Raw genomic sequence first — 26,358 nt, forward strand, 5'->3', positions numbered from 1 at the left:
ATGGGAGTTAAGGATGTTGAGGAAGCTACTGTTAAAGAAATGGACTGCTTTGTCTAGGTTGTGGTACTTTAGAGTTGACCAGTTTACATTCTGGAGGAAGGAGGTAAAGGAGTTGGGGTTAAAATTAGCTTTGTTGTGAATAGGTCTGTGGGTAATGGGTTTGCAATCATTAATGTGATTTTTTTAGTAGGAAGGTTGGGGAATGGTCACTGAGGGAGTCAGGTAAACAGCCTGCTAGGTAGGTGTGAGGGGCTTTGTTAACTAAGACCCAGTCAAGAATGGTGTGGTTATTGGGGTTTTTATTGATCCTAGTGGGGTTAGTATTAACTGAGAGAAACCATGGAGATTTAGGTGGAGGGCTGGATGGTTGCTATTGCAGGAGCCAACTGATGTTAAAGTTCCCGAGGATGATAGTTTCTTAGGGTAGGGAGAGATTGGCCCAGTCTAGTAGGTTTTGAAGGGGAGGTATATTTTGGTCTGGTGGGAAATAGCACCCTATAATGTTGATTGATTTTTAGGGTTTAATTTCAGGGTGGTGTAAAGTATTTCTTTCTTGTCAGACTGGGGAGCTGATTTGGTGAGAATTTGGATACTGACGTGGTGTTTGTACAACAGTAGCACACCTCCTCCTTTTCTGGACAGTCTGTCCTTATGGAAGATGTTGTATCCAGGTGGGAGTACTTCCTCACTTTTGGTGTGAGGTTTGAGCCACAATTTGGTTAGGATAAGGATGTCAGGGGTGTAAGGGCTTAAGTATACATGGAGGTCTTGGATTTTATTACAGATGCTTCTGATGTTAAGAGACATAATGAGAAGGACATTTGGGTTTTTTTGTTTGTGATTTGGGTGATAGGGGAGTTGGTTGGAAGGGGGTTTGTGGAGATGTTGGTGATTGTGGGGCCAGGGTTGGGGTGCACATCTCCACTGGGAGCAAGTTTAGAGAGAGTGTTGAGAATATGTTTTATATATGCAGTAAAAAAATTTGTTGTATTTTTATGGATATTTTGTGTTCAAATGTGGTGGGGGGTTGGTAATTGAGTAGTTGTACTGGGAACAGGTAGTCTGTGGTTGGGGTAATGGAATTATGCAGTGAGTGTTTGAGGGGAGCTGATGTAAGAGTGCAGTAGAAATGGTTGGAGGTTATGACTGTAGCTGTTTGGTAGGATGTAATGTAGGCTAGAATAGTGCAGGTGAGCATTACAACAGTATTACCTAGTGGCATGGTTGCTTTGGGTTAGGATGTGTGACTAAGCAGGTAGGTGGGTAATAACCAAGTTATTATATACACAAATTACAATGCAACCAAAAAATTGTAATATTAATACCATATTACATCAAAAAGCATGTAAATCATTTCTATCAGCTGATAGACTTTGCAATATAGTGATAAGATCAATATATTGGTCCCAGGTAATCACCACATATATGCCTCCTATTTAGATTATATATAAACAAAATTAAATAAAGAGGACTATGTGCTAATCAAGAATATCACTGGGACACCTGTTGTATTTAATGTGCGATGATAGATCAAACAATTAGGTCTAGACATACAAATTAGCAAACAACCTTCCCAAACAGTAGGATATATGCAATCTTCTGGGAATCAGAAGAAATTATATATTGTGTCAGCCCTTAGATATATCCTATCTCAACACACAATGAACTCAAAGTATGGTATTCAATAGTAACCTGGATTAAGCTATAAAACTGTAGCTAACCAGATTATCAAAAATTCAAAGTGTTAGACCCATAAATATGTGTATTTACTAAAGAGATAATATAAGGGGTACAATGACTCAAGGCCATAAGCATATATATATGTAGACATATATATCACAAACATAAGTTATCACAAGACTGTAAAGGCACAAGTCAACAAAATTAGAGCCATACTAAAATAGTCCCCCATATATAATAGCAATGCAGCAAAACAAAAACAATTGAGTGTTATATTCAAATCACACCAAATTGACTAAATTTGCAAATTACTCAAATGTGTGATACAAAAACTGATAATCCCAACTGGTAGTTATATAAAGTCCATACTCCACAGTCAAGCACTTCCAAAAGCAATTTTAGTTCACAATGAAAGAAACTGTTCCATTCGAACCAAGTCCCATATAGCTGGCATCAAACACTGTTGAAAAAAAATAGCTTACACCTCCAGAGTGTGAAATACGACAATCCAAATCCACTGGATACAGTTTCAGACTTAAAAAAATTCACTACAGTCCCACTTAATGCTGGCAAAATGAAATACCAATTTCCAATGGCTTATGGAGATAAATCCGAGGCCTGTAGTCTAATCATTCCCAAACAGTACCTTCACTCACTCGCAGTAGCGTGTGACATAAAATATACTGAGTTTAAAGAGCACCACTTAGTCACGAGCCCTCTAAGTGTACAATATAAATGCACCAAAGGTCGATGACAAAAAGGTTTACAAAAACACAATGACACTCAACAGTTCCCCAAAATCCGATGCTTGGTGTGCCATTCAAAAAAATGCTGGTGAATTATAGTTGAACATTTCACCACTCTATATATTCCACAGTGAAAGATTTTTGCTAAACGAAAATGTATTTATTTTACATTTGTTAACCAGGAAATTCCAACTGGACCAGGTCCATTTACAGTGGAGGCTCAAGGGGAAAAGATCAGAAACATTGTTACAAAAAAAACAAGAGAAGCAAATTTATACAGTTATACAAAGCTCATTTAAATAATACAACGTGGAGTTAGACATTTTGCCAGACAAACACTGAAAATATATAAAATAAATTGGAAAAAGACATTTTCCGGAAGAAACAGTCAGGAATTCCATTTAATGTGCAGGTGTATAATGAATGTGACAAAAAGAGGAGCAATCGCCCACTGTGAGAAGTAGCAACTAATAGCCAGAGTTATTGGCTGGGTTTAATACTGTAGAGGGTTAAAGTGAGTAGCTTGGAAGTTGGAAAAGAAGTGGGGAGATGGGAGAGTAAAGGTTAAGTGATACAAGGACATAACCAGGTGTTTAGTAGATGTGATTTGAGGGAGTTTTTAAATTGTGGGGTGGTAGAGGCAGTGGTCAGAGAATGGGGGAGGGAATTCCAGTTTTTAGCAACAGTGTGGGAAAAGAGTGCCTTGCCTGCAGTATTGTTGGCCCTGGAGATGCAGAGGAGAGATTTGTCACTAGATTGGAGATGCTGATTTGCAGTGTAATGGGGAAGAAGGCTGGATATAGATTTTTTTTTCAGGGTACTTAAGGATGTTATATGCAGTAACTAGCTGGTGGTAGTTAAGTAGTTGTGGTAACTCTAGCCATTTTAGTTCTTTTAGTGCAACACAGTGATGTGTTCTGTAACTGGAGTTTGTAGCAAACTTGGCTATCTTATTGTAACAGAATTCTAGCTTGTTTAGATCAGTTTTTCTAATATGGGTGAAAATAGGTTCTGTGTACAGTAGTGTGGATAGAAGGTGACTCTGGGCAAAGGTGACTCTTGCTTGGTGTGAGAGAAAGTTTTTGTGCCTATATAGTGCACCCATTTTTGTGAACCAATTTGATGGTTTGTGAGATGTGGATATCAAAGTGAAGATTGTTGTCAGTTTCAATGCCAAGAAGTTTGGTGTGGTCAGAAGGGGAGATGATAGTGCCGTTTTTAGAGGTGATGGAAAAGGAGAGGAGAGCTTTTCATTTGTTAGGGGAAAATAGTAGTAGTTTTGTCTTACTGAGGTTTAGGATTAGGTGGATACCTGAGATCCATTTTTCTACAGAGTTAAACGTTTCCTGGGTAAGTTGCTGTGGAATGGTGGGAGATGAGGCAGTGCAGATCAGGGATGAATTATCTGTGTACTGAATAAGTGTGCCATGCTGGGTACAGCTATTCAGGTTGTTTGTGAAAATAGAAAAGAGAAGTGGGCCCGGTATAAACCCTTGTGGGACTCCTATGGTAGTTGGAAGATGAGGAGATAGAGTTCCTTTCCACTGGACAGATTGTTGCCTGTCAGATAGGTAGCTTCTGAACCAGGCTATGGTAGATGGGGTGAAAGATAGCGAGGCTAGAGAATCTAGCAGAATGGAGTGAGAGACCATGTCAAATGCCTTTAAGAGGTCCAAGAAAATGGCTGATGTATATTTGTTGTCGTTCCTGTGAAGGTTAACTAGATTAGAGAATGAAAGAAGAGCAGTGGTTGTGCTGTGACGAGGGCGGAAGCCATGTTGTGTGGTACAAAGGAGCTGCTGTGTGTTCAGGAATTTCATGACTTTCAAATGATTGCATTTCTCTAGTATTTTAGATAGGGGGCATAAGATGGCAATGGGTCGGTAGTTTGAGAATTCATAGTAGTTACCTCTTTATGAAGAGGAATAATATAAGACACTTTCCAGAGTTTGGGAATATAGGATTCCTGTATGTAGCAGTTGATTAGGATGGAGATGGGGTAAGATAGAAAATCAGAGGCCATTTTTATGAAGGTAGCAGGTAAGTTATTGGCTGCAAGGGTGGTGGGTTTAAGTTTTAGAAGGAGTTTCTTAATTGTAGAGGTGGGGACAGGTGATAGAGTAAAGGAGGGAGTCTTTTCTAGTTGATTGGTTTGGGTAAGTGATGGACTGATTGGTTAGCTGGCTGGATAGATCCAGGATGGATTTTGTGAAGTGGTGGTTAAATTGAGTGACTATGTCTAAATTACTATCTGTAGAGTTTGAAGCTGGAGTAGTGGTTTTGCCTGGTTTTAGTAAGGAGTTAATAGAATGCCAGAATTTTTGTGGAATTTTTGAGTATTTATTTTGGGCACTGAGGAAGTAGTTGTGTTTATTTTGTTTGAGCCTTGGCCTTATTTCTAAGCTGTTGGTAGTTTTGCTTGGAACCCAAATTTTTAAATGCTGAAACCCTGTTTACTGTACTTTCCATAAAAAAAACTAAGAAAATCAATATTCTTTGCTGCTATATACCCCAAGGTAACAACTCTCTCATAATAGAAGAAATCCTACACTGGGCAAAAGATAACCTACCACAAGAAACTATCCTATTAGGTGATCTAAATACTGATTGGACAGCTTGTGATTCCAACAACCCCACTAACCATATTAATCTATATGGGTTCTCTCAACTGATTGAAGAGCCCACTAAAATAGATAAAAAAATCGAAAAAAGAATCTATTCTTGATTGGACTCTGATCAACTACCCCAAACAAAATTACCTGGTAGGTTGCCTTCCAGATGGTCTCAGTGACCACCTCCCCACATTCCTACTACGCAAACAATCCAACCTACCCAAACAAATTTACAAACTAATATGGGATGCCTGGAATCTTACCCCACATTATCTCAATACTGTTCTCAACCACGGTAACTGGGAACCACTACAAACCCTTGAATTAGACCAGGCAGTTGACTACTTTAATACTACTTTTGTTAACGTTCTTAACAAACTCATCCCAAGTAGGAAAATTAGAGTGAAAGCTAACTATGTACATTGGCTAAGTAGGGATACTAGAGCCCTACTAAAAGCCAGAGATAAAGCCTGGACAATCTGGAAGAGAGAAAACACCACCAGTTCCAAGCAAAACTACCAACAGCTAGTGATATGAGTGCTAATGATAGGGATGATAGTGTTGTTAGCATGACTGTATAGTAGAGATGTTATGGTGGTGGTAGCTAGTTGATTGAGGTGAATGAGTTTGTGGTTCTTTAGGAGGATGGATGAAGTGTAGAGGTATGTCTATTAAATATGTGTTGTTTGGAAGTGGGAGTGGTGTATTAATTGAAGTTGATGTTGAGTGAGTGATTGGTGTAGGTGGAGGTCAGGTGGTATGGTCAGGTGATGAGGACTTAGAATAACTGTAGGTATAGAGAGGGCGGGTGAGAAATGAGGGCAGGGTAGTGGAGTGGAGTGAGCCGAGTGAAGTGAGCCCCGACCAGATAGCGAAGTGACAGAAACAGTCAGGTTCCCCTTTTCTTTGAGGGAAAACAGTAAGTAATCTGTCCGAAGTATCTAAAAATAGCAGATTCAACTTAGAGCTTAAAATGTAGATGGGAGAGGCCTACTAGGAACTGTCAGTGCTGCTGAAACCCTGAGCACTTAAGTTCAACCGTAACACTTACTGTATTATGCAGAAGGCATTAAAGGAATTTATATGTTATAATAACTTTGCAACTGTTGTTTCAGAAAGATTAAGCACTTACATCAAAGTATACTGAAGGCCAGAGGGGTACAGGCAGCTGGTTTGGGAATCCAAGATGGCACCACAGGTTTAAATCACCTTTGCTGAGACCATATAGGAGGAGGAGGTAGGGGAGGTTTACATCACCTTTGCTGAGACCATATTGGATGAGAGTGGGATGGGGGGGTTGTAAAGTGTAATGACTAATGAGAGCAGGGGCTGGCCTTGGGTAGGAGTGAGTCAGACAAAAACTATCACTCAATCCACAGACTGGTTTAGGTATGTTTGTTTGGAGAAAAAGTACCTTGCCTGTTAGTTTTTGTTTTCTTTTGAATATATGCAGGACATTACAGAACAAAAGCAATGTCCTTATTGCCTACAATGTGCTGTTTAGCCAATGCAGAAACGTTGTGCTGTGTATTTGTACTTATGTTCACTTTAGTGTGCTTGGCTTAGCTGGGAGTCAGGAACAACTACTAAAAAGGGTATGTGATTGTATATTAAAGATGTTTGTAGTTAAAGTTTACAAGAAATGCTAGCTTGGGAATGGGGGTGGGGGCCAGCTGCCATCCTTGGCCTATAGTTAAAGTGCACTATGCACTTAATACAGGGATAGGCCCAAACTATTGTGGAATTCAGGTGCACCTACAATGCTTTTTTAGTCTGTTTTCTTTCAGGATAATTGCTTAGTGGCCAGGTTCATGAGGTTGGTAGAGCAGGTAAAAACTGCTTTGGACCAGTAGGAGGAGAACAGCCAAGCAACCTATTCACAGGGACTGTGGAAATCTAAAAATAAGAATGGAGAGTAACAGACAGCTACAGTTACTAAGGTCACTGAAGAAGCTGGAGGGAAGTACAGGAGAGACGGAATACCATAGCTGAGAAATGCAAGCATGAAATGTGAAACAAAAACATTACTTAAAAATGCATTGCTTGCATCATAAACAGCAAACTCTCTGCAATGAAACAGACTTAAAGTTGTTTTTCATGAGATTGCTGTAATAAATAAGTAAAATACAGATAGTTTCCCACAAGACTCAACTAAAGTCACATTTATGTTACAGAAACAGCTACAAAATACATGTTAAAGCAACAGAGACATTGTACAGCACAGACAGATTGCTTAGGGCTGCACCACGAGATAGTACATGGGAGTGCTAAGCAAAAACAAACCATACTACAAAATATAAAACAATTGTTACAAATAAACTTCCCTTTTTGTTATAGGATAAATAACAGAGACAGGATAGTAGTAATACTTGCAATATTATAATAACTCTGCAACTGTTGTTTCAGAAAGATTAAGCACTTACATCTATATCTTTTCCTTGAAGTTGCACAGAGGAACTCGTATATACTTCTGATGAACCATATATAGCAGCTAATGATACACACCATGTAAAGTTCTTTGCTCCCATTGCTCTGTTTTATATATATATATATATATATATATATATATATATGTATATTTATATATATATATATATATATATATATATATATATATATATATACATATATATATATATATAAAATAGTTTAACATTCTCTTTCTGATTGATTTACATATAGATTGAGTTAAACTCTGCTGATTTCATTTTGGCATTTAAAGTGGATTCCTACATTTATTCTTATATATTTTATACAAATATGGTAAAACAAAGAAGTTTGATCTCTGATTAGTACAACATACACAGCTTTACCTACTTGGCAAAGTAATGCTAATCTTTACAAAAGGCTTTATTACCTGCACTCCACAAATTACTCTCTTTCTGTCATTCTGTTGTGATTGTTTTCTGGTGCAAGTTATAAGTCTGCTCTGACAATTATTCTTTCCTGTTGACAGTTTTTTTTTCACATCTCTATAGGTGGCTTTTCAGTCATTTTGAATGATTTACCAGCCACCATCTCCTCTTTATTGTGAAAAAGTGGTTAATTCTAAATTGGTTAGAACTACCCCATCAACTAACATATAGACAGCTTCTTAACACATATAACGTTATCCAGAATCCATCTGCTTGTCCAGCACTGAACAGCATTTTACAACTATGTTGCTAGTCAGTGATTATGATCCAGTGGCCAAAACCTCCTGTCTGTCCACAAACCTATCAAATCGGTTGGCATTGTCAGCTCTAATACTGTGTTGCTAAGGCCTGAAACTCCTTATCTATATCTGTCAGGTCAATACCCTCCCCCCTCCCATCCTTCAGAACCATTCTGACAGACTTCCTAGCCAAAAGCTAGCTCTGTTCTTCCTCAACATCAGGATAAACTATATTACTAAGCATGGAAAAATACCTATTCATACCTCACATCTCCTTACTCTCCCTTTTTCACTCATGTCCTTACTTCTATCAATTTATGTCTACTGACTTTCTCTTTAAATATACCGTAAGCCTGTTGTTTTCGCTTGATATTGCAATTCCTGTTTGTGCTATACTTAGGTTCACAGATTAGTACTAGGCTAACTGCCCTTGCAAGTCATTTTAAGCCTAGCCAATTATCCCTTGTGAGACTGAAACGCTGCACCTTGTGTTTATGAGGCAAACACCTTAACCATTAGGCCACCCTCCCAACTAACTTAAATTCCTGTATAAACAGGCAAATATTTCTCTAACTGTTAAATCATTGTCATATAACATGTATTTACCCTCACCTAATGTTTTCATATTATGTTTAAATTGGTATAATTATTTAAACTGTACTTTTGTATTATTTTAATGAGTTTATAATTATTATTCTAAAATGTTTTGTAATACTTTGGAGCTTTTCTCCCTGGGCCACTGTGGAAAATGGGCTCCTACCCAGTTGGACTTTCCTAGTAAACAAATGTCAATAAATAAATAAATGAATCAACAAACAAATAAATAAAATGGCATTTATTTACAGTAATGTAGTAGTACTATGTAGCTTGAGAAGAGACTGCTTCAGCCACCCATGCTCACCTGTCTTCTGGTATGCTCCATGCTCGCCTCTGTTCTGGTATGCTCCCAAAGCCCTCACACCAAGAATGCTGCCAGTACGGTGAAAATGTGAGCCCCCAGACTGTAATGGGACACTGTGCATAGGCTGTAACACTGAAGGTAAAGAACAAGATTTTTGAGTTTTAAGAGTGAACTGAATTTACAGAAGCTTAAAACAGACACTTTGTACTCTGTTTTTATGAAGACAATACAGTGAACATCAACATAAACAGCAAGACTCAGTTTAATCAAATCAATGACCTGGTTATGGTGAAGAATATATCAAGATCTATTTTTGATTGTGATTCTTCAGCATGCCAACTCTAATGTGTTTTTTCAGTCAGTCTCCATGTATTGCAATGTATTTATTTTATTTTCCCCAGACTGAGACTGAAATGAGTTCAGTGGGGTCAGTTCTCTACCCAGGTTAACAAATTCAAAATAAAAAATAAAATAATTCTGGAAGCTGTATGACAGACAGACTTGCAGCACATCCCAGACAGTAGATTTCTTTGAGCTAATACCTTCAACTGAGACAAAGTTTACTATAAAACTGTCCCTTCATAATGGATCTGTGAGATTCAGAAAATGATCTCTTTTCACCTAACAAAATACTTCAGGTGCATATAGGGACACCCATCATTCCCAAAAGCTAACCAAATTATTTTACAACCAGAAAAACTAAATTCTTGTGTCATCTTCCACAAAGCTAATATAAATAATGACATGAATTACAACCATGACTATCACCTTTGCAGAACATCTGCTTATACTTTTTGCTGACATCTTCCATACAGTAGGACAAGTTTGGTATTGCAGCTACCTATCCATCCATCAATCTATCCATCTTCTATCCATCCCTTTCGCCATCTATTCATCCATGTATGTATCAGTCTCTCTGTCTGTCTGTCTATCTATCTATCTATCTATCTATCTTATTTTAATTATTGTTATTTTTAACCAAGTAGGTGGAATGGTCTACTGACAATTTTCAATCATGACAAGCATCAAAAATGTGCAATTGAAAACAACCAATTCATACAATTTATAAAGGTATAGAGAAGTATACAGAACATAGAGAAAACTGAGATACATTACTACAAAGTATAAGAGCAAAACAATAATATCAGTTAAAATAATATGATGTACAAATTCAGCAGACCTATGTAAATGGCTCTGTGGTTCCTACTGTTTGATCAAGACTACAGCAGTATAACAGCAGGTAATACTGGGTGCAAAAAAACTGAGGGATTACAAGCTGTTCACTCTTTTTACAAGTGAAAGCAAAGCAACTATAAAACTCACAAATACCCTATGTACAAGGTGTGTAGCACCAACCTGGATAAACAGGTTTGGAGAAGACTAAGGGTTACACTAATTTAGAAGTTAACCAGTATTAAGAAAGAAGATACACCTCACTCCACTCTGAAAGTGCTCCTTGAGCCAAATTTTGAATGATTCTATTCTTTCTTTAGTTAATATATCAGAATTTACAGAATTCTGTGTCTGGAATTTTGCAAAATCCATTTCATTTACATGGTTTTCTTATGAAGCTTGTCCCTTTCTTATTACTACCCCTGCATGAGTAAATTGGGTCTGTAAAGTTATGGGTGGGTTTTATAATGGGGCAGGGTCATAAGTTTATGATTTTAAAGTTCAGGGTACTAAGGCTAAGGATGGACCTCGCATGGTAGGTAACCATTTCAATCTTTGTAAGAGATTGCACTGGTTGCTGTTGTTATCAAAAAGTGAGACAACAAAGCACAATTTATTTTTGCCACCTAGAGATTATGAATGTTGGTGGATTGAAGTGCCAGTAATGGCAGCCCATACTCCAGCTTGGGTACTAGAGCATTTTTGGTTATTGCTTATCAACCTATGGGTGAAAGTAGGTAGAATATTCTGTAACAAATCATTAAATGAGCAAGTATTTTAGAGATTACTATCTCTGTATGTGGAGTTAAGGATAGTGTGGGGTCACGGATGACACCAAGATAGTTCTTTGAAGATGTTTATTAATTACAGTGGGTAGAAGGTCAGAAGGCTTTTGATGAGAAACATCCTTTGTGCAATGATCTGAACAATAACTACACAAAGGACTAGGGCTATCACCTGTCCATTTTTTCTAGACTATTCAGAAATCAGAACAATTGCCCACTAGTCTGGAAAACACAAGAAACAACACTATACTATTTGGCAGCACAAAGGGAATGCTGGAGTTCTGGAGTTTCTGACATCACTTCGGAATGACTTTTCTTAGGAAAAGCATTTCTAAAGTGATGCTGTTAAATCTGAGGATGGCAAAAAAAAAAAAGAAAAACAATGTTCCACTTGCCACTTACATGCCATTTATATTACAAAATGGGTACAGTGGTGGGAGGATAAAGGAGAAGTGGCATAAAGGGAGTGGCTTCAGTATGAGTTTTACCACTGTGAATGAAAGCTGGCTACACTAAAAGAACATCCACTGTACACTAACTGTAACAAGTATGTTTTAAAAATATGCACTAGCCTTCTACTTGCATACAACACACACACACACATGCGCACACACACACACATGCACACACACACACACACACACACACACACACACACACACACACACACACACACACACACACGCACACACACACCTACTGTACCCTTGCCCAAACTTATCTGTACAATACCACCTGCTGTACAGATTGTGTTGTGTAATTACCCCATAGCACAGCAATCACATATAGTAACATCCACAAATAGTCAACAACATTCAGATAGAGTAACACAGACTGTCCCACTGACTACACTAAAGATAGTGATATGGACATACCCCTTTCCACGACAATCACATACAGTAATACTGATAGTCCCCCTCTTTACAGTACAGACTGATACAAACTTACCCATTTCTACAACAATCGAATACAGTAACACTGATTACCCCCTCATAACACTTCAGATAAAGACATGTACTTATTCTTTTGTACGGCAATCACATACACATACATGCAAAAATACAAATACGGACTGTTCCTCTCATTACACTACAAACAGTGATGTGCACTTACCCTTTGTACAATGACGACATGTAGTAAAACTGACTGACCTTCTCATTACACTACAGAGAGTGGTGTGTACTTACACCTTTGTACAATAATCACATGTAGCAATGCTGACTGTCCCTTTCCTTACACTACAGATACTGATGTGTAAATAGCCCTTTGTACGACAACCACATAGAGTAACATGGACTTTCCCCGATGTTACAAAACAGATAGTGATGCATACTTAGCCCTTAGTGCAAAAGTTACATACAGTAACACTGACTTTTACTCTCATTATACTAAACATAGTGCTGTATACGTACTCCTTTATATGACAATCACATACAGCAATACTGACTATTCCACTCATTACACTACAGATAGTGATGTGTACTTATCCCTTTCCATGGCAATCACATACAGTAACACTGATTGTCCGCTCATTACACCACAGAGAGTGATGATTACTTACCCCTTTATATAATAATGACATAAAGTAACACTATCTTTCCCCTTCATTACACTACAGTGATGCATTCTTGCTTCTTTGTACAACAATCCTATACAGTGACAGTGACTTCCCTCTTGTTACACTACAGTTAGTGATGTGTACATACCCCTTTGCACAGCAATCACATACTGTAACACAGACTGATCCCTCATTTCACTACAGATAGTGATGTGTACCTACCCTGTTGTACAGCAATCATGTACAGTAACGCTGACTGTCCTACTTATTACACTACAGATAGTGATGTGTACTTAACCCTTTGTATAACAATCACATACAGTAACACTATTTTCCACCTTATTACACTATAGTGATGTCTACTTACCCTGTCATACAGCAATCACATACAGTAACAATAACTTTCCTTCACTACACTACAGATAGAGATGCATACTTACACCTTTCTATTGCAATCACAAGCAGTAATATTAACTGTACACCTAATTAAAGCATGGATAGGGATGCCTACTTAACCATTTGTATAACAATCATATAGTGTAACACTATCTTTCCCCTTTGTTACACTAAAGATTGAGATGCAAACTTACCCCTTTGTACAACAATCACATACAGTAACACTGTCTTTCCCACTTCTTACACTACAGTTAGTGAAGTGTACTTAACCCTTTTCTATAACAATCACACACAGTAAAAACGAGGACCCCCTCATTACACTGAAGATAGTGATGTGTACTTACCCCTTTGTACAACAATCACACACAGTAACACTTATCGTTCCCCTCAGTATGCTACAGACAGGGATGTGTACTTCTACTTTGTAAAACAATCACATACAGTGACACTATTTTTCGACCTCATAACAATACAAAAAGTGATGCATACTTACCCCTGTGTAGAAAAATCACATAAGTAACACTGACTTTCACCTTGTTGCACTACAGATAGTGAAGTGCACTTAACCCGTTGCATAACAATCACATACAGTAACAATGAATTCCTCCCTCATTACACTACAGATACTGATGCATACACAACTTCTTTGTACAGCAACCGCATACAGTAACACTGACTGTCTTTCTCATTAGACTACAGATAGTGATGCGTACTTACCCCTTTGTACAATAATCCCATGCAATAATTGTAACTGTCCTCCTTGTTACACTACAGATAGTGATGCATACATACCATTTTGTACAACAATTGCATACAGTAAAACTGCCATTTCCCCTGATTACACTGCAGATAATGGTGTGTACTTACCTCTTTGTACAACAAAAACATAAAATAATATTGACTGTGGCTATCATGAAACTACAGATAAAGATGTGTACTTACCCCTTTGCATGAAAATTACATTAAGTGACACTGACTTTCACCCTAATTACACTACAGTTAGTGATTACTTCTTACCTCTTTGTACAATTACATACAGTGACAATGACTTTCCTCCTAGTTACACTACAGTTAGTGATTACTTCTTACCGCTTTGTATAATTACATAAAGTAACACCGACTTTCTCCCTAGTTACACCACAGTTAGTGATTACTTCTTACCCCTTTGTACAATTACATACAGTTACACTGACTTTCCCCCTAGTTACACTACAGTTAGTGATTACTTCTAACCCCTTTGTACAATTACATACAGTGACACTGACTTTCCCCCTAGTTACACTACAGTTAGTGATTACTTCTTTCCCCTTTGGACAATTACTTACAGTGACACTGACTTTCCCCCTACTTACACTACAGTTAATGATTACTTCTTACCCCTTTGAACAATTACATATAGTGACACTGACTTTCACCCTAGCTACATTACAGTTAGTGATTACTTCTTACCCCTTTGCATGACAATTACAGGCAGTGACACTGACTTTCACCCTAGTTACACTACAGCTAGTGATTACTTCTTACCCCTTTGTACAATTACATACAGTGACACTGACTTCCCACTAGTTACACTACAGTTAGTGATTACTTCTTACCCCTTTGTACAATTACATACAGTGACACTGACTTTCCCCCAGTTACTTTACAGTTAGTGATTACTTCTTACCCTTTTGTACAATTACATACAGTGACAGTGACTTTCCCCCACTTACACTACAGTTAGTGATTACTTCTTACCCCTTTCTACAATTACATACAGTGACACTGACTTTCCTCTAGTTACACTACAGTTAGTGATTACTTCTTACCCCTTTGTACGGTTACATACAGTGACACTGACTTCCCCTTAGTTACACTACAGTTAGTGATTATTTCTTACGCCTTTGTACAATTACATACAGTGACACAGACTTTCCCCCTAGTTACACTACAGTTAGTGATTACTTCTTACCCCTTTGTACAATTACATACAGTGACACTAACTTCACTCTAGTTACACTACAGTTAGTGATTATTTCTTACCCCTTTGTACAATTACATACAGTGACATTGACTTTCACTTCCATTACACTACAGATAAAGATGTGTACTTACCCCTTTGTAAAATTACATGCAGTGACACTGACTTTCCTCCTAGTTACACTACAGTTAGTGATTATTTCTTACGCCTTTGTACAATTACATACAGTGACACAGACTTTCCCCCTAGTTACACTACAGTTAGTGATTACTTCTTACCCCTTTGTACAATTACATACAGTGATACTGACTTCACTCTAGTTACACTACAGTTAGTGATTACTTCTTATCCCATTGTACAATTACATACAGTGACACTGACTTTCACTTTCATTACACTACAGACAAAAATGTGTACTTACCCCTTTGTACAATTACAGTGACACTGACTACCCCCTAGTTACACAACAGGTAGTGATTACTTCTTACCCCTTTGTACAATTACATACAGTGACACTGACTTTCCCCCTAGTTACACTACAGTTAGTGATTACTAATAATTCTGGAAGCTGTATGACAGACAGACTTGCAGCACATCCCAGACAGTAGATTTCTTTGAGCTAATACCTTCAACTGAGACAAAGTTTACTATAAAACTGTCCCTTCATAATGGATCTGTGAGATTCAGAAAATGATCTCTTTTCACCTAACAAAATACTTCAGGTGCATATAGGGACACCCATCATTCCCAAAAGCTAACCAAATTATTTTACAACCAGAAAAACTAAATTCTTGTGTCATCTTCCACAAAGCTAATATAAATAATGACATGAATTACAACCATGACTATCACCTTTGCAGAACATCTGCTTATACTTTTTGCTGACATCTTCCATACAGTAGGACAAGTTTGGTATTGCAGCTACCTATCCATCCATCAATCTATCCATCTTCTATCCATCCCTTTCGCCATCTATTCATCCATGTATGTATCAGTCTCTCTGTCTGTCTGTCTATCTATCTATCTATCTATCTATCTTATTTTAATTATTGTTATTTTTAACCAAGTAGGTGGAATGGTCTACTGACAATTTTCAATCATGACAAGCATCAAAAATGTGCAATTGAAAACAACCAATTCATACAATTTATAAAGGTATAGAGAAGTATACAGAACATAGAGAAAACTGAGATACATTACTACAAAGTATAAGAGCAAAACAATAATATCAGTTAAAATAATATGATGTACAAATTCAGCAGACCTATGTAAATGGCTCTGTGGTTCCTACTGTTTGATCAAGACTACAGCAGTATAACAGCAGGTAATACTGGGTGCAAAAAAACTGAGGGATTACAAGCTGTTCACTCTTTTTACAAGTGAAAGCAAAGCAACTATAAAACTCACAAATACCCTATGTACAAGGTGTGTAGCACCAACCTGGATAAACAGGTTTGGAGAAGACTAAGGGTTACACTAATTTAGAAGTTAACCAGTATTAAGAAAGAAGATACACCTCACTCCACTCTGAAAGTGCTCCTTGAGCCAAATTTTGAATGATTCTATTCTTTCTTTAGTTAATATATCAGAATTTACAGAATTCTGTGTCTGGAATTTTGCAAAATCCATTTCATTTACATGGTTTTCTTATGAAGCTTGTCCCTTTCTTATTACTACCCCTGCATGAGTAAATTGGGTCTGTAAAGTTATGGGTGGGTTTTATAATGGGGCAGGGTCATAAGTTTATGATTTTAAAGTTCAGGTACTAAGGCTAAGGATGGACCTCGCATGGTAGGTAACCATTTCAATCTTTGTAAGAGATTGCACTGGTTGCTGTTGTTATCAAAAAGTGAGACAACAAAGCACAATTTATTTTTGCCACCTAGAGATTATGAATGTTGGTGGATTGAAGTGCCAGTAATGGCAGCCCATACTCCAGCTTGGGTACTAGCGCATTTTGGTTATTGCTTATCAACCTATGGGTGAAAGTAGGTAGAATATTCTGTAACAAATCATTAAATGAGCAAGTATTTTAGAGATTACTATCTCTGTATGTGGAGTTAAGGATAGTGTGGGGTCACGGATGACACCAAGATAGTTCTTTGAAGATGTTTATTAATTACAGTGGGTAGAAGGTCAGAAGGCTTTTGATGAGAAACATCCTTTGTGCAATGATCTGAACAATAACTACACAAAGGACTAGGGCTATCACCTGTCCATTTTTTCTAGACTATTCAGAAATCAGAACAATTGCCCACTAGTCTGGAAAACACAAGAAACAACACTATACTATTTGGCAGCACAAAGGGAATGCTGGAGTTCTGAGTTTCTGACATCACTTCGGAATGACTTTTCTTAGGAAAAGCATTTCTAAAGTGATGCTGTTAAATCTGAGGATGGCAAAAAAAAAAGAAAACAATGTTCCACTTGCCACTTACATGCCATTTATATTACAAAATGGGTACAGTGGGAGGATAAAGGAGAAGTGGCATAAAGGGAGTGGCTTCAGTATGAGTTTACCACTGTGAATGAAAGCTGGCTACACTAAAAGAACATCCACTGTACACTAACTGTAACAAGTATGTTTTAAAAATATGCACTAGCCTTCTACTTGCATACAACACACACACACACATGCGCACACACACACACACACACACACACACACACACACACACACACACACACACACACACACACACACACACACACACACACACCTACTGTACCTTGCCCAAACTTATCTGTACAATACCACCTGCTGTACAGATTGTGTTGTGTAATTACCCCATAGCACAGCAATCACATATAGTAACATCCACAAATAGTCAACAACATTCAGATAGAGTAACACAGACTGTCCCACTGACTACACTAAAGATAGTGATATGGACATACCCCTTTCCACGACAATCACATACAGTGATATTCCCCTCATTACACTACAGTTAGTGATTGTTTCTTACCCCTTTGTACAATTGCATACAGTGACACTGACTTTCCCCCTAGTTACACTACAGTTAGTGATTACTTCTTACACCTTTGTACAGTCACATACAGTGACACTGACTTTCCCCCTAATTACACTACAGATAGTGAGTACTTCTTACCCCTTTGTAAAATTAAATACAGTGACACTGACTTTCCTCCTAGTTACACTACAGTTAGTGATTACTTTTTACCCCTTTGTAGAATTCCATACAGTGACACTGACTTTCCCCAAAGTTGCACTACAGTTAATTATTACTTCTTACCCCTTTGTACAATTACATACAGTGACACTGACTTTCCCCTAGTTACACCACAGTTAGTGAGTACTTCTTACCCCTTTGTAAAATTAAATACAGTGACACTGACTTTCCCCATAGTTACACTACAGTTAGTGATTACTTCTTACCCCTTTGTACAATTACATACAGTGACACTGACTTTCCCCTAGTTACACTACAGTTAGTGATTATTTCTTACCTGTTTGTACAATTACATACAGTGACATTGACTTTCACTTCCATTACACTACAGATAAAGATGTGTACTTACGCCTTTGAACAATTACATACAGTGACACTGACTTTCCCCCTAGTTACACTACAGTTAGTGATTGCATCTTACTCCTTTGTAAATTACATAGAGTGACACTGTCTTCCCCCCTAGTTAAATTACAGTTAGTGATTACGTCTTACCCCTTTGTACAATTACATATAGTGACATTGACTTTCCCCTAGTTACACTACAGTTAGTGATTACGTCTTACCCCTTTGTACAATTACATACAGTGACACTTACTTTCCCACTAGTTACACTACAGTTAGTGATTACTTCTTATCCCTTTGTGCAATTACATACAGTGACACTGACTTCCCCCTAGTTACACTACAGTTAGTGGTTACTTCTTACCCCTTTGTACAATTACATACAGTGACACTGACTTTCCTTAGTTACACTACAGTTAGTGATTACTTCTTACCCCTTTGTACAATTACATACAGTGACACTGACTTTCAGTTTCATTACACTACATATAGTTAGTGATTACTTCTTATCCCTTTGTACAATTGCATACAGTGACACTGACTTTCCCCCTAGTTTCACTACAGTTAGTGATTATTTTTTACCCCTTTGTACAATTACATACAGTGACACTGACTTTCCCCCTAGTTACACTACAGTTAGTGATTACTTCTTACCCCTTTGTAAAATGGCATACAGTGACACTGACTTTAACTTTCATTACTGTACAGATAAAGATGTGTACTTACCCCTTTGCATGACAATTACATACAGTGTCACTGACTTTCACTTTCATTACACTACAGATAAAGATGTGTACTTACCCCTTTGCATGACAATTAGATACAGTGACACTGACTTTCCCCTAGTTGCACTACCGTTAATTATTACTTCTTACCCCTTTGTACAATTACATACAGTGACACTGACTTTCCCCTTAGTTACATCACAGTTAGTGATTAATTTTACCCCTTTGTACAATTACTTACACTGACACTGACTTTCCCCCTAGTTACACTACAGTTAGTGATTATTTCTTACCCCTTTGTGTAATTACATACAGTGACACTGACTTTACCCCCTAGTTACACTACAGTTAGTGATTACTTCTTACCCCTTTGTACAATTACATACAGTGACACTGACTTCCCCCAGTTACTTTACAGTTAGTGATTACTTCTTACCCCTTTGTACAATTACATACAGTGACACTGACTTCTCCCTAGTTACACTACAGTTAGTGATTATTTCTTACCTCTTTGTACAATTACATACAGTGACATAGACTTTCCCCTAGTTACACTACAGTTAGTGATTACTTCTTACCGCTTTATTCAATTACATTCAGTGACACTGACTTCACTCTAGTTACACTACAGTTAGTGATTATTTCTTACCCCTTAGTACAATTACATACAGTGACATTGACTTTCACTTCCATTACACTACAGATAAAGATGTGTACTTACCCCTTTGTACAATTACATACAGTGACACTGACTTTCCCCATAGTTACACTACAGTTAGTGATTATGTCTTACTCCTTTGTACAATTACATACAGTGACACTGACTTTCACTTTCATTACACTACAGATAAAGTTCTGTACTTACCACTTTGCGTGACAATTGCATACAGTGACACTGACTTTCCCCTAGTTACACTACAGTTAGTGATTACACCTTACTCCTTTGTAAATTACATACAGTGACACTGACTTCCCCCTAGTTACACTACAGTTAATGATTAATTCTTATCCCATTGTACAATTACATACAGTGACACTGACTTTCACTTTCATTACACTACAGATAAAGTTCTGTCTTACCACTTTGTACAATTACATACAGTGACACTGACTTTCCCCTAGTTACACTACAGTTAGTGATTACTTCTTACCCTTTGTACAATTACATACAGTGACACTGACTTCCCCTAGTTACACTACAGTTAGTGATTACTTCTTACCCTTTGTACAATTAAATACAGTGACACTGACTTTCCCCTAGTTACACTACAGTTAGTGATTACTTCTTACCCTTTGTACAATTACATACAGTGACACTGACTTTCCCCTAGTTACCTTACATTTAGTGATTACTTCTTACCCTTTGTACAATTACATACAGTGACACTGACTTTCTCCCTAGTTACACTACAGTTAGTGATTACTTTTACCCCTTTGTACAATTACATACAGTGACACTGACTTTCCCCTAGTTACACTACAGTTAGTGATTATTTCTTACCCTTTGTGCAATTACATACAGTGACACTGACTTTCCCCTAGTTACACTACAGTTAGTGATTACTTCTTACCCTTTGTACAACTACATACAATGACACTGACTTCCCCCAGTTACTTTACAGTTAGTGATTACTTCTTACCCCTTTGTACAATTACATACAGTGACACTGACTTCTCCCTAGTTACACTACAGTTAGTGATTATTTCTTACGCCTTTGTACAACTACATACATTGAGACTGACTTTCCCCCTAGTTACACTACAGTTAGTGATTACTACTTACCCCTTTATACAATTACATTCAGTGACACTGACTTCACTCTAGTTACACAACAGTTAATGATTATTTCTTACCCCTTTGTACAATTACATACAGTGACACTGACTTTCACTTTCATTACACTACAGATAAAGATGTGTACTTACCCCTTTGCATGACAATTACATACAGTGACACTGACTTTCCCCTAGTTGCACTACCGTTAATTATTACTTCTTACCCCTTTGTACAATTACATACAGTGACACTGACTTTCCCCTTAGTTACATCACAGTTAGTGATTAATTTTACCCCTTTGTACAATTACTTACACTGACACTGACTTTCCCCCTAGTTACACTACAGTTAGTGATTATTTCTTACCCCTTTGTGCAATTACATACAGTGACACTGACTTTACCCCCTAGTTACACTACAGTTAGCGATTACTTCTTACCCCTTTGTACAATTACATACAGTGACACTGACTTCCCCCAGTTACTTTACAGTTAGTGATTACTTCTTACCCCTTTGTACAATTACATACAGTGACACTGACTTCTCCCTAGTTACACTACAGTTAGTGATTATTTCTTACGCCTTTGTACAATTACATACAGTGAGACTGACTTTCCCCATAGTTACACTACAGTTAGTGATTACTACTTACCCCTTTGTACAATTACATACAGTGACACTGACTTCACTCTAGTTACACTACAGTTAGTGATTATTTCTTACCCCTTTGTACAATTACATACAGTGACATTGACTTTCACTTCCATTACACTACAGATAAAGATGTACTTACTTACCCTTTGTACAATTACATACAGTGACACTGACTTTCCTCCTAGTTGCACTACAGTTAGTGATTACTTCTTATCCCATTGTACAATTACATACAGTGACACTGACTTTCACTTTCATTACACTACAGATAAAGTTCTGTACTTACCCTGCATGACAATTACATACAGTGACACTGACTTTCCCCTAGTTACACTACAGTTAGTGATTACTTCTTATCTCTTTGTACAATTACATACAGTGACACTGACTTCCCCCTAGTTACACTACAGTTAATGATTAATTCTTATCCCATTGTACAATTACATACAGTGACACTGACTTTCACTTTCATTACACTACAGATAAAGTTCTGTACTTACCACTTTGCGTGACAATTACATACAGTGACACTGACTTTCCCCTAGTTACACTACAGTTAGTGATTACTTCTTATCTCTTTGTACAATTACATACAGTGACACTGACTTCCCCCTAGTTACACTACAGTTAGTGATTAATTCTTACCCCTTTGTACAATTAAATACAGTGACACTGACTTTCCCCCTAGTTACACTACAGTTAGTGATTAAGTCTTACCCATTTGTACAATTACATACAGTGACACTGACTTTCCCCCTAGTTACACTACAGTTAGTGATTACTTCTTACCCCTTTGTACAATTACATACAGTGACACTGACTTTCCCCCTAGTTACACTACAGTTAGTGATTACTTCTTTTCCCTTTGTACAATTACATACAGTGACACTGATTTCCCTCTAGTTACACTACAGTTAGTGATTATTTCTTACCCCTTTGTGCAATTGCATACAGTGACACTGACTTCCCCCCTAGTTACACTACAGTTAGTGATTACTTCTTACCCCTTTGTACAATTACATACAGTGACACTGACTTTCCCCTAGTTACACTACAGTTTGTGATTACTTCTTACCCCTATGTACAATTAATTACACTGACACTGACTTTCCCCCTAGTTACAATACAGTTAGTGATTATTTCTTACCGTTTTTTTCTGTTACATAGAGAGACACTGACGTTCCCCGTAGTTACACTACAGTTAGTGATTACTACTTACCCTTTATACAATTACATGCAGTGACACTGACTTTCCCCCTAGTTACAATACAGTTAGTGATTATTTCTTACCTCTTTGTACAATTACATACAGTGACATTGACTTTCACTTCCATTACACTACAGATAAAGATGTGTACTTACCCCTTTGTACAATTACATACAGTGACACTGACTTTCCTCCTAGTTGCACTACAGTTAGTGATTACTTCTTACCCCTTTGTACAATTACATACAGTGACACTGACTTTCCCCCTAGTTACACTACAGTTAGTGATTACTTCTTATCCCTTTGTACAATTACATACAGTGACACTGACTTTCACTTTCATTACACTACATATAAAGATGTGTACTTACCCCTTTGCATGACAATTACATACAGTGACACTGACTTTCCCCTAGTTTCACTACAGTTAGTGATTACTTCTTATCCTTTTGTACAATTGCATACAGTGACACTGACTTCCCCCTAGTTTCACTACAGTTAGTGATTATTTCTTACCCCTTTGTACAATTACATACAGTGACACTGACTTTCCCCCTAGTTACACTACAGTTAGTGATTACTTCTTAGCCCTTTGTAGAATTCCATACAGTGACACTGACATTCCCCCTAGTTACTGTACAGTTAGTGATTACACTTACCCCTTTGTACAATTACATACAGTGTCACTGACTTTCCCCTAGTTACACTACAGTTAGTGATTACTTCTTACCCCTTTGTATAGTTACATACAGTGACACTGACTTCCCCTAGTTACACTACAGTTAGTGATTACTTCTTACCCCTTTGTACAATTACATACAGTAACACTGACTTTCTCCCTAGTTACACCACAGTTAGTGATTACTTCTTACCCTTTGTACAATTACATACAGTGACACTGACTTCCCCCCTAGTTACACAACAGTTAGTGATTACTTTTTACGCTTTTGTACAATTACATACAGTGACACTGACTTTCCCCCTAGTTAGACAACAGTTAGTGATTATTTCTTACAATTACATACAGTGACACTGACTTTCACTTTCATTACACTACACAAAACAATGTGTACTTACCCCTTTGAATGGCAATTACATACAGTGACACTGACTTTCCCTCTAATTACACTACAGTTAGTGATTACTTCTTACCCCTTTGTACAATTACATACAGTGACACTGACTTTCCTCCTAGTTACATTACAGCTAGTGATTACTTCTTACCCCTTTGTACAATTATATACAGTAACACTGACTTTCTCCCTAGTTACACCACAGTTAGTGATTACTTCTTACCCCTTTGTACAATTACATACAGTGACACTGACTTTCCCCCTAGTTACACTACAGTTAGTGATTACTTCTTACCCTTTTGTACAATTACATACAGTGACACTGACTTCCCCCTAGTTTCACTACAGTTAGTGATTACTTCTTACCCCTTTGTACAATTACTTACAGTGACACTGACTTTCCCCCTAGTTAGACAACAGTTAATGATTATTTCTTACCCCTTTGTACAATTACATACAGTGACACTGACTTTCACTTTCATTACACTACAGATAAAGATGTGTACTTACCCATTTGCATGACAATTACATACAGTGACACTGACTTTCCCCCCTAGTTACACTACAGTTAGTGATTACTTCTTACCCCTTTGTACAATCACATACAGTGAGACTGACATTCCCCCTAGTTACACTACAGTTAGTGATTACTTCTTACCCCTTTGTAAAATTAAATACAGTGACACTGACTTTCCCCCTAGTTACACTACAGATAGTGATTACTTATTACCCCTTTGTACAATTGCATACAGTGAGACTGACTTTCACTTTCATTACAGTACAGATAAAGATGTTTACATACCCCTTTGTACAATTACATACAGTGACACTGACCTTCCCCCTAGTTTCACTACAGTTAGTGATTGTTTCTTACCCCTTTGTACAATTACATACAGTGACACTGACTTTCCCCCTAGTTACACTACAGTTAGTGATTACTTCTTACCCCTTTGTACGATCACATACAGTGACACTGACTTTCCCCCTAGTTACACTACAGTTAGTGAGTACTTCTTACCCCTTTGTAAAATTAAATACAGTGACACTGACTTTCCCCTAGTTACACTACAGTTAGTGATTTCTTCTTAGCCCTTTGTAGAATTCCATACAGTGACACTGACTTTCCCCTAGTTGCACTACCGTTAATTATTACTTCTTACCCCTTTGTACAATTACATACAGTGACACTGACTTTCCCCTTAGTTACATCACAGTTAGTGATTAATTTTACCCCTTTGTACAATTACTTACACTGACACTGACTTTCCCCCTAGTTACACTACAGTTAGTGATTATTTCTTACCCCTTTGTGCAATTACATACAGTGACACTGACTTTACCCCCTAGTTACACTACAGTTAGTGATTACTTCTTACCCCTTTGTACAATTACATACAGTGACACTGACTTCCCCCAGTTACTTTACAGTTAGTGATTACTTCTTACCCCTTTGTACAATTACATACAGTGACACTGACTTCTCCCTAGTTACACTACAGTTAGTGATTATTTCTTACGCCTTTGTACAATTACATACATTGAGACTGACTTTCCCCCTAGTTACACTACAGTTAGTGATTACTACTTACCCCTTTATACAATTACATTCAGTGACACTGACTTCACTCTAGTTACACTACAGTTAGTGATTATTTCTTACCCCTTAGTACAATTACATACAGTGACATTGACTTTCACTTCCATTACACTACAGATAAAGATGTGTACTTACCCCTTTGTACAATTACATACAGTGACACTGACCTTCCTCCTAGTTGCACTACAGTTAGTGATTACTTCTTACCCCTTTGTACGATTACATACAGTGACACTGACTTCCCCCTAGTTACACTACAGTTAGTGATTACTTCTTAACCCTTTGTACAATTACATACAGTGACACTGACTTTCCCCCTAGTTACACTACAGTTAGTGATTACTTCTTACCCCTTTGTACAATTCCATACAGTGACTCTGACTTTCCCCCTAGTTACACTACAGTTAGTGATTACTTCTTAACCCTTTGTCAATTACATACAGTGACACTGACTTCCCCCTAGTTACACTACAGTTAGTGATTACTTCTTACCCCTTTGTACAATTCAATACCATGACTCTGACTTTCCCCCTAGTTACACTACAGTTAGTGATTACTTCTTACCCCTTTGCACAATTGCATACAGTGACACTGACGTTCACTTTCATTACAGTACAGATAAAGATGTGTACTTACCCCTTTGCATGACAATTACATACAGTGTCACTGACTTTCCCCTAATTACACTACAGTTAGTGATTACTTCTTACCCCTTTGTATAATTACATACAGTGACACTGACTTTCCTCCTAGTTACACTACAGTTAGTGATTACTTCTTACCACTTTGCACAATTACATACAGTAAGACTGACTTTCTCCCTAGTT

General features: G+C 37.5%; 1 protein-coding gene across 4 annotated transcripts in view; it reads right to left on the bottom strand.

The window, feature by feature from the left end:
• Window positions 1-26,358, bottom strand: part of ROBO4 (roundabout guidance receptor 4) — a 1,497,877-nt gene that overhangs the window by 480,916 nt on the left and 990,603 nt on the right. For all 4 annotated transcript variants that reach the window (XM_044081194.1, XM_044081193.1, XM_044081195.1 and 1 more), the window contains one exon: window positions 9,094-9,225. In XM_044081194.1, the coding sequence (XP_043937129.1) occupies window positions 9,094-9,225 (132 nt within the window). The remainder of the gene's footprint in view (window positions 1-9,093; window positions 9,226-26,358) is intronic.

This window comes from Protopterus annectens, chromosome 8.part0, assembly GCF_019279795.1.
Source record: "Protopterus annectens isolate FY-2018-M chromosome 8.part0, PAN1.0, whole genome shotgun sequence".
In the NCBI taxonomy this organism is placed as follows: domain Eukaryota; kingdom Metazoa; phylum Chordata; order Ceratodontiformes; family Protopteridae; genus Protopterus; species Protopterus annectens.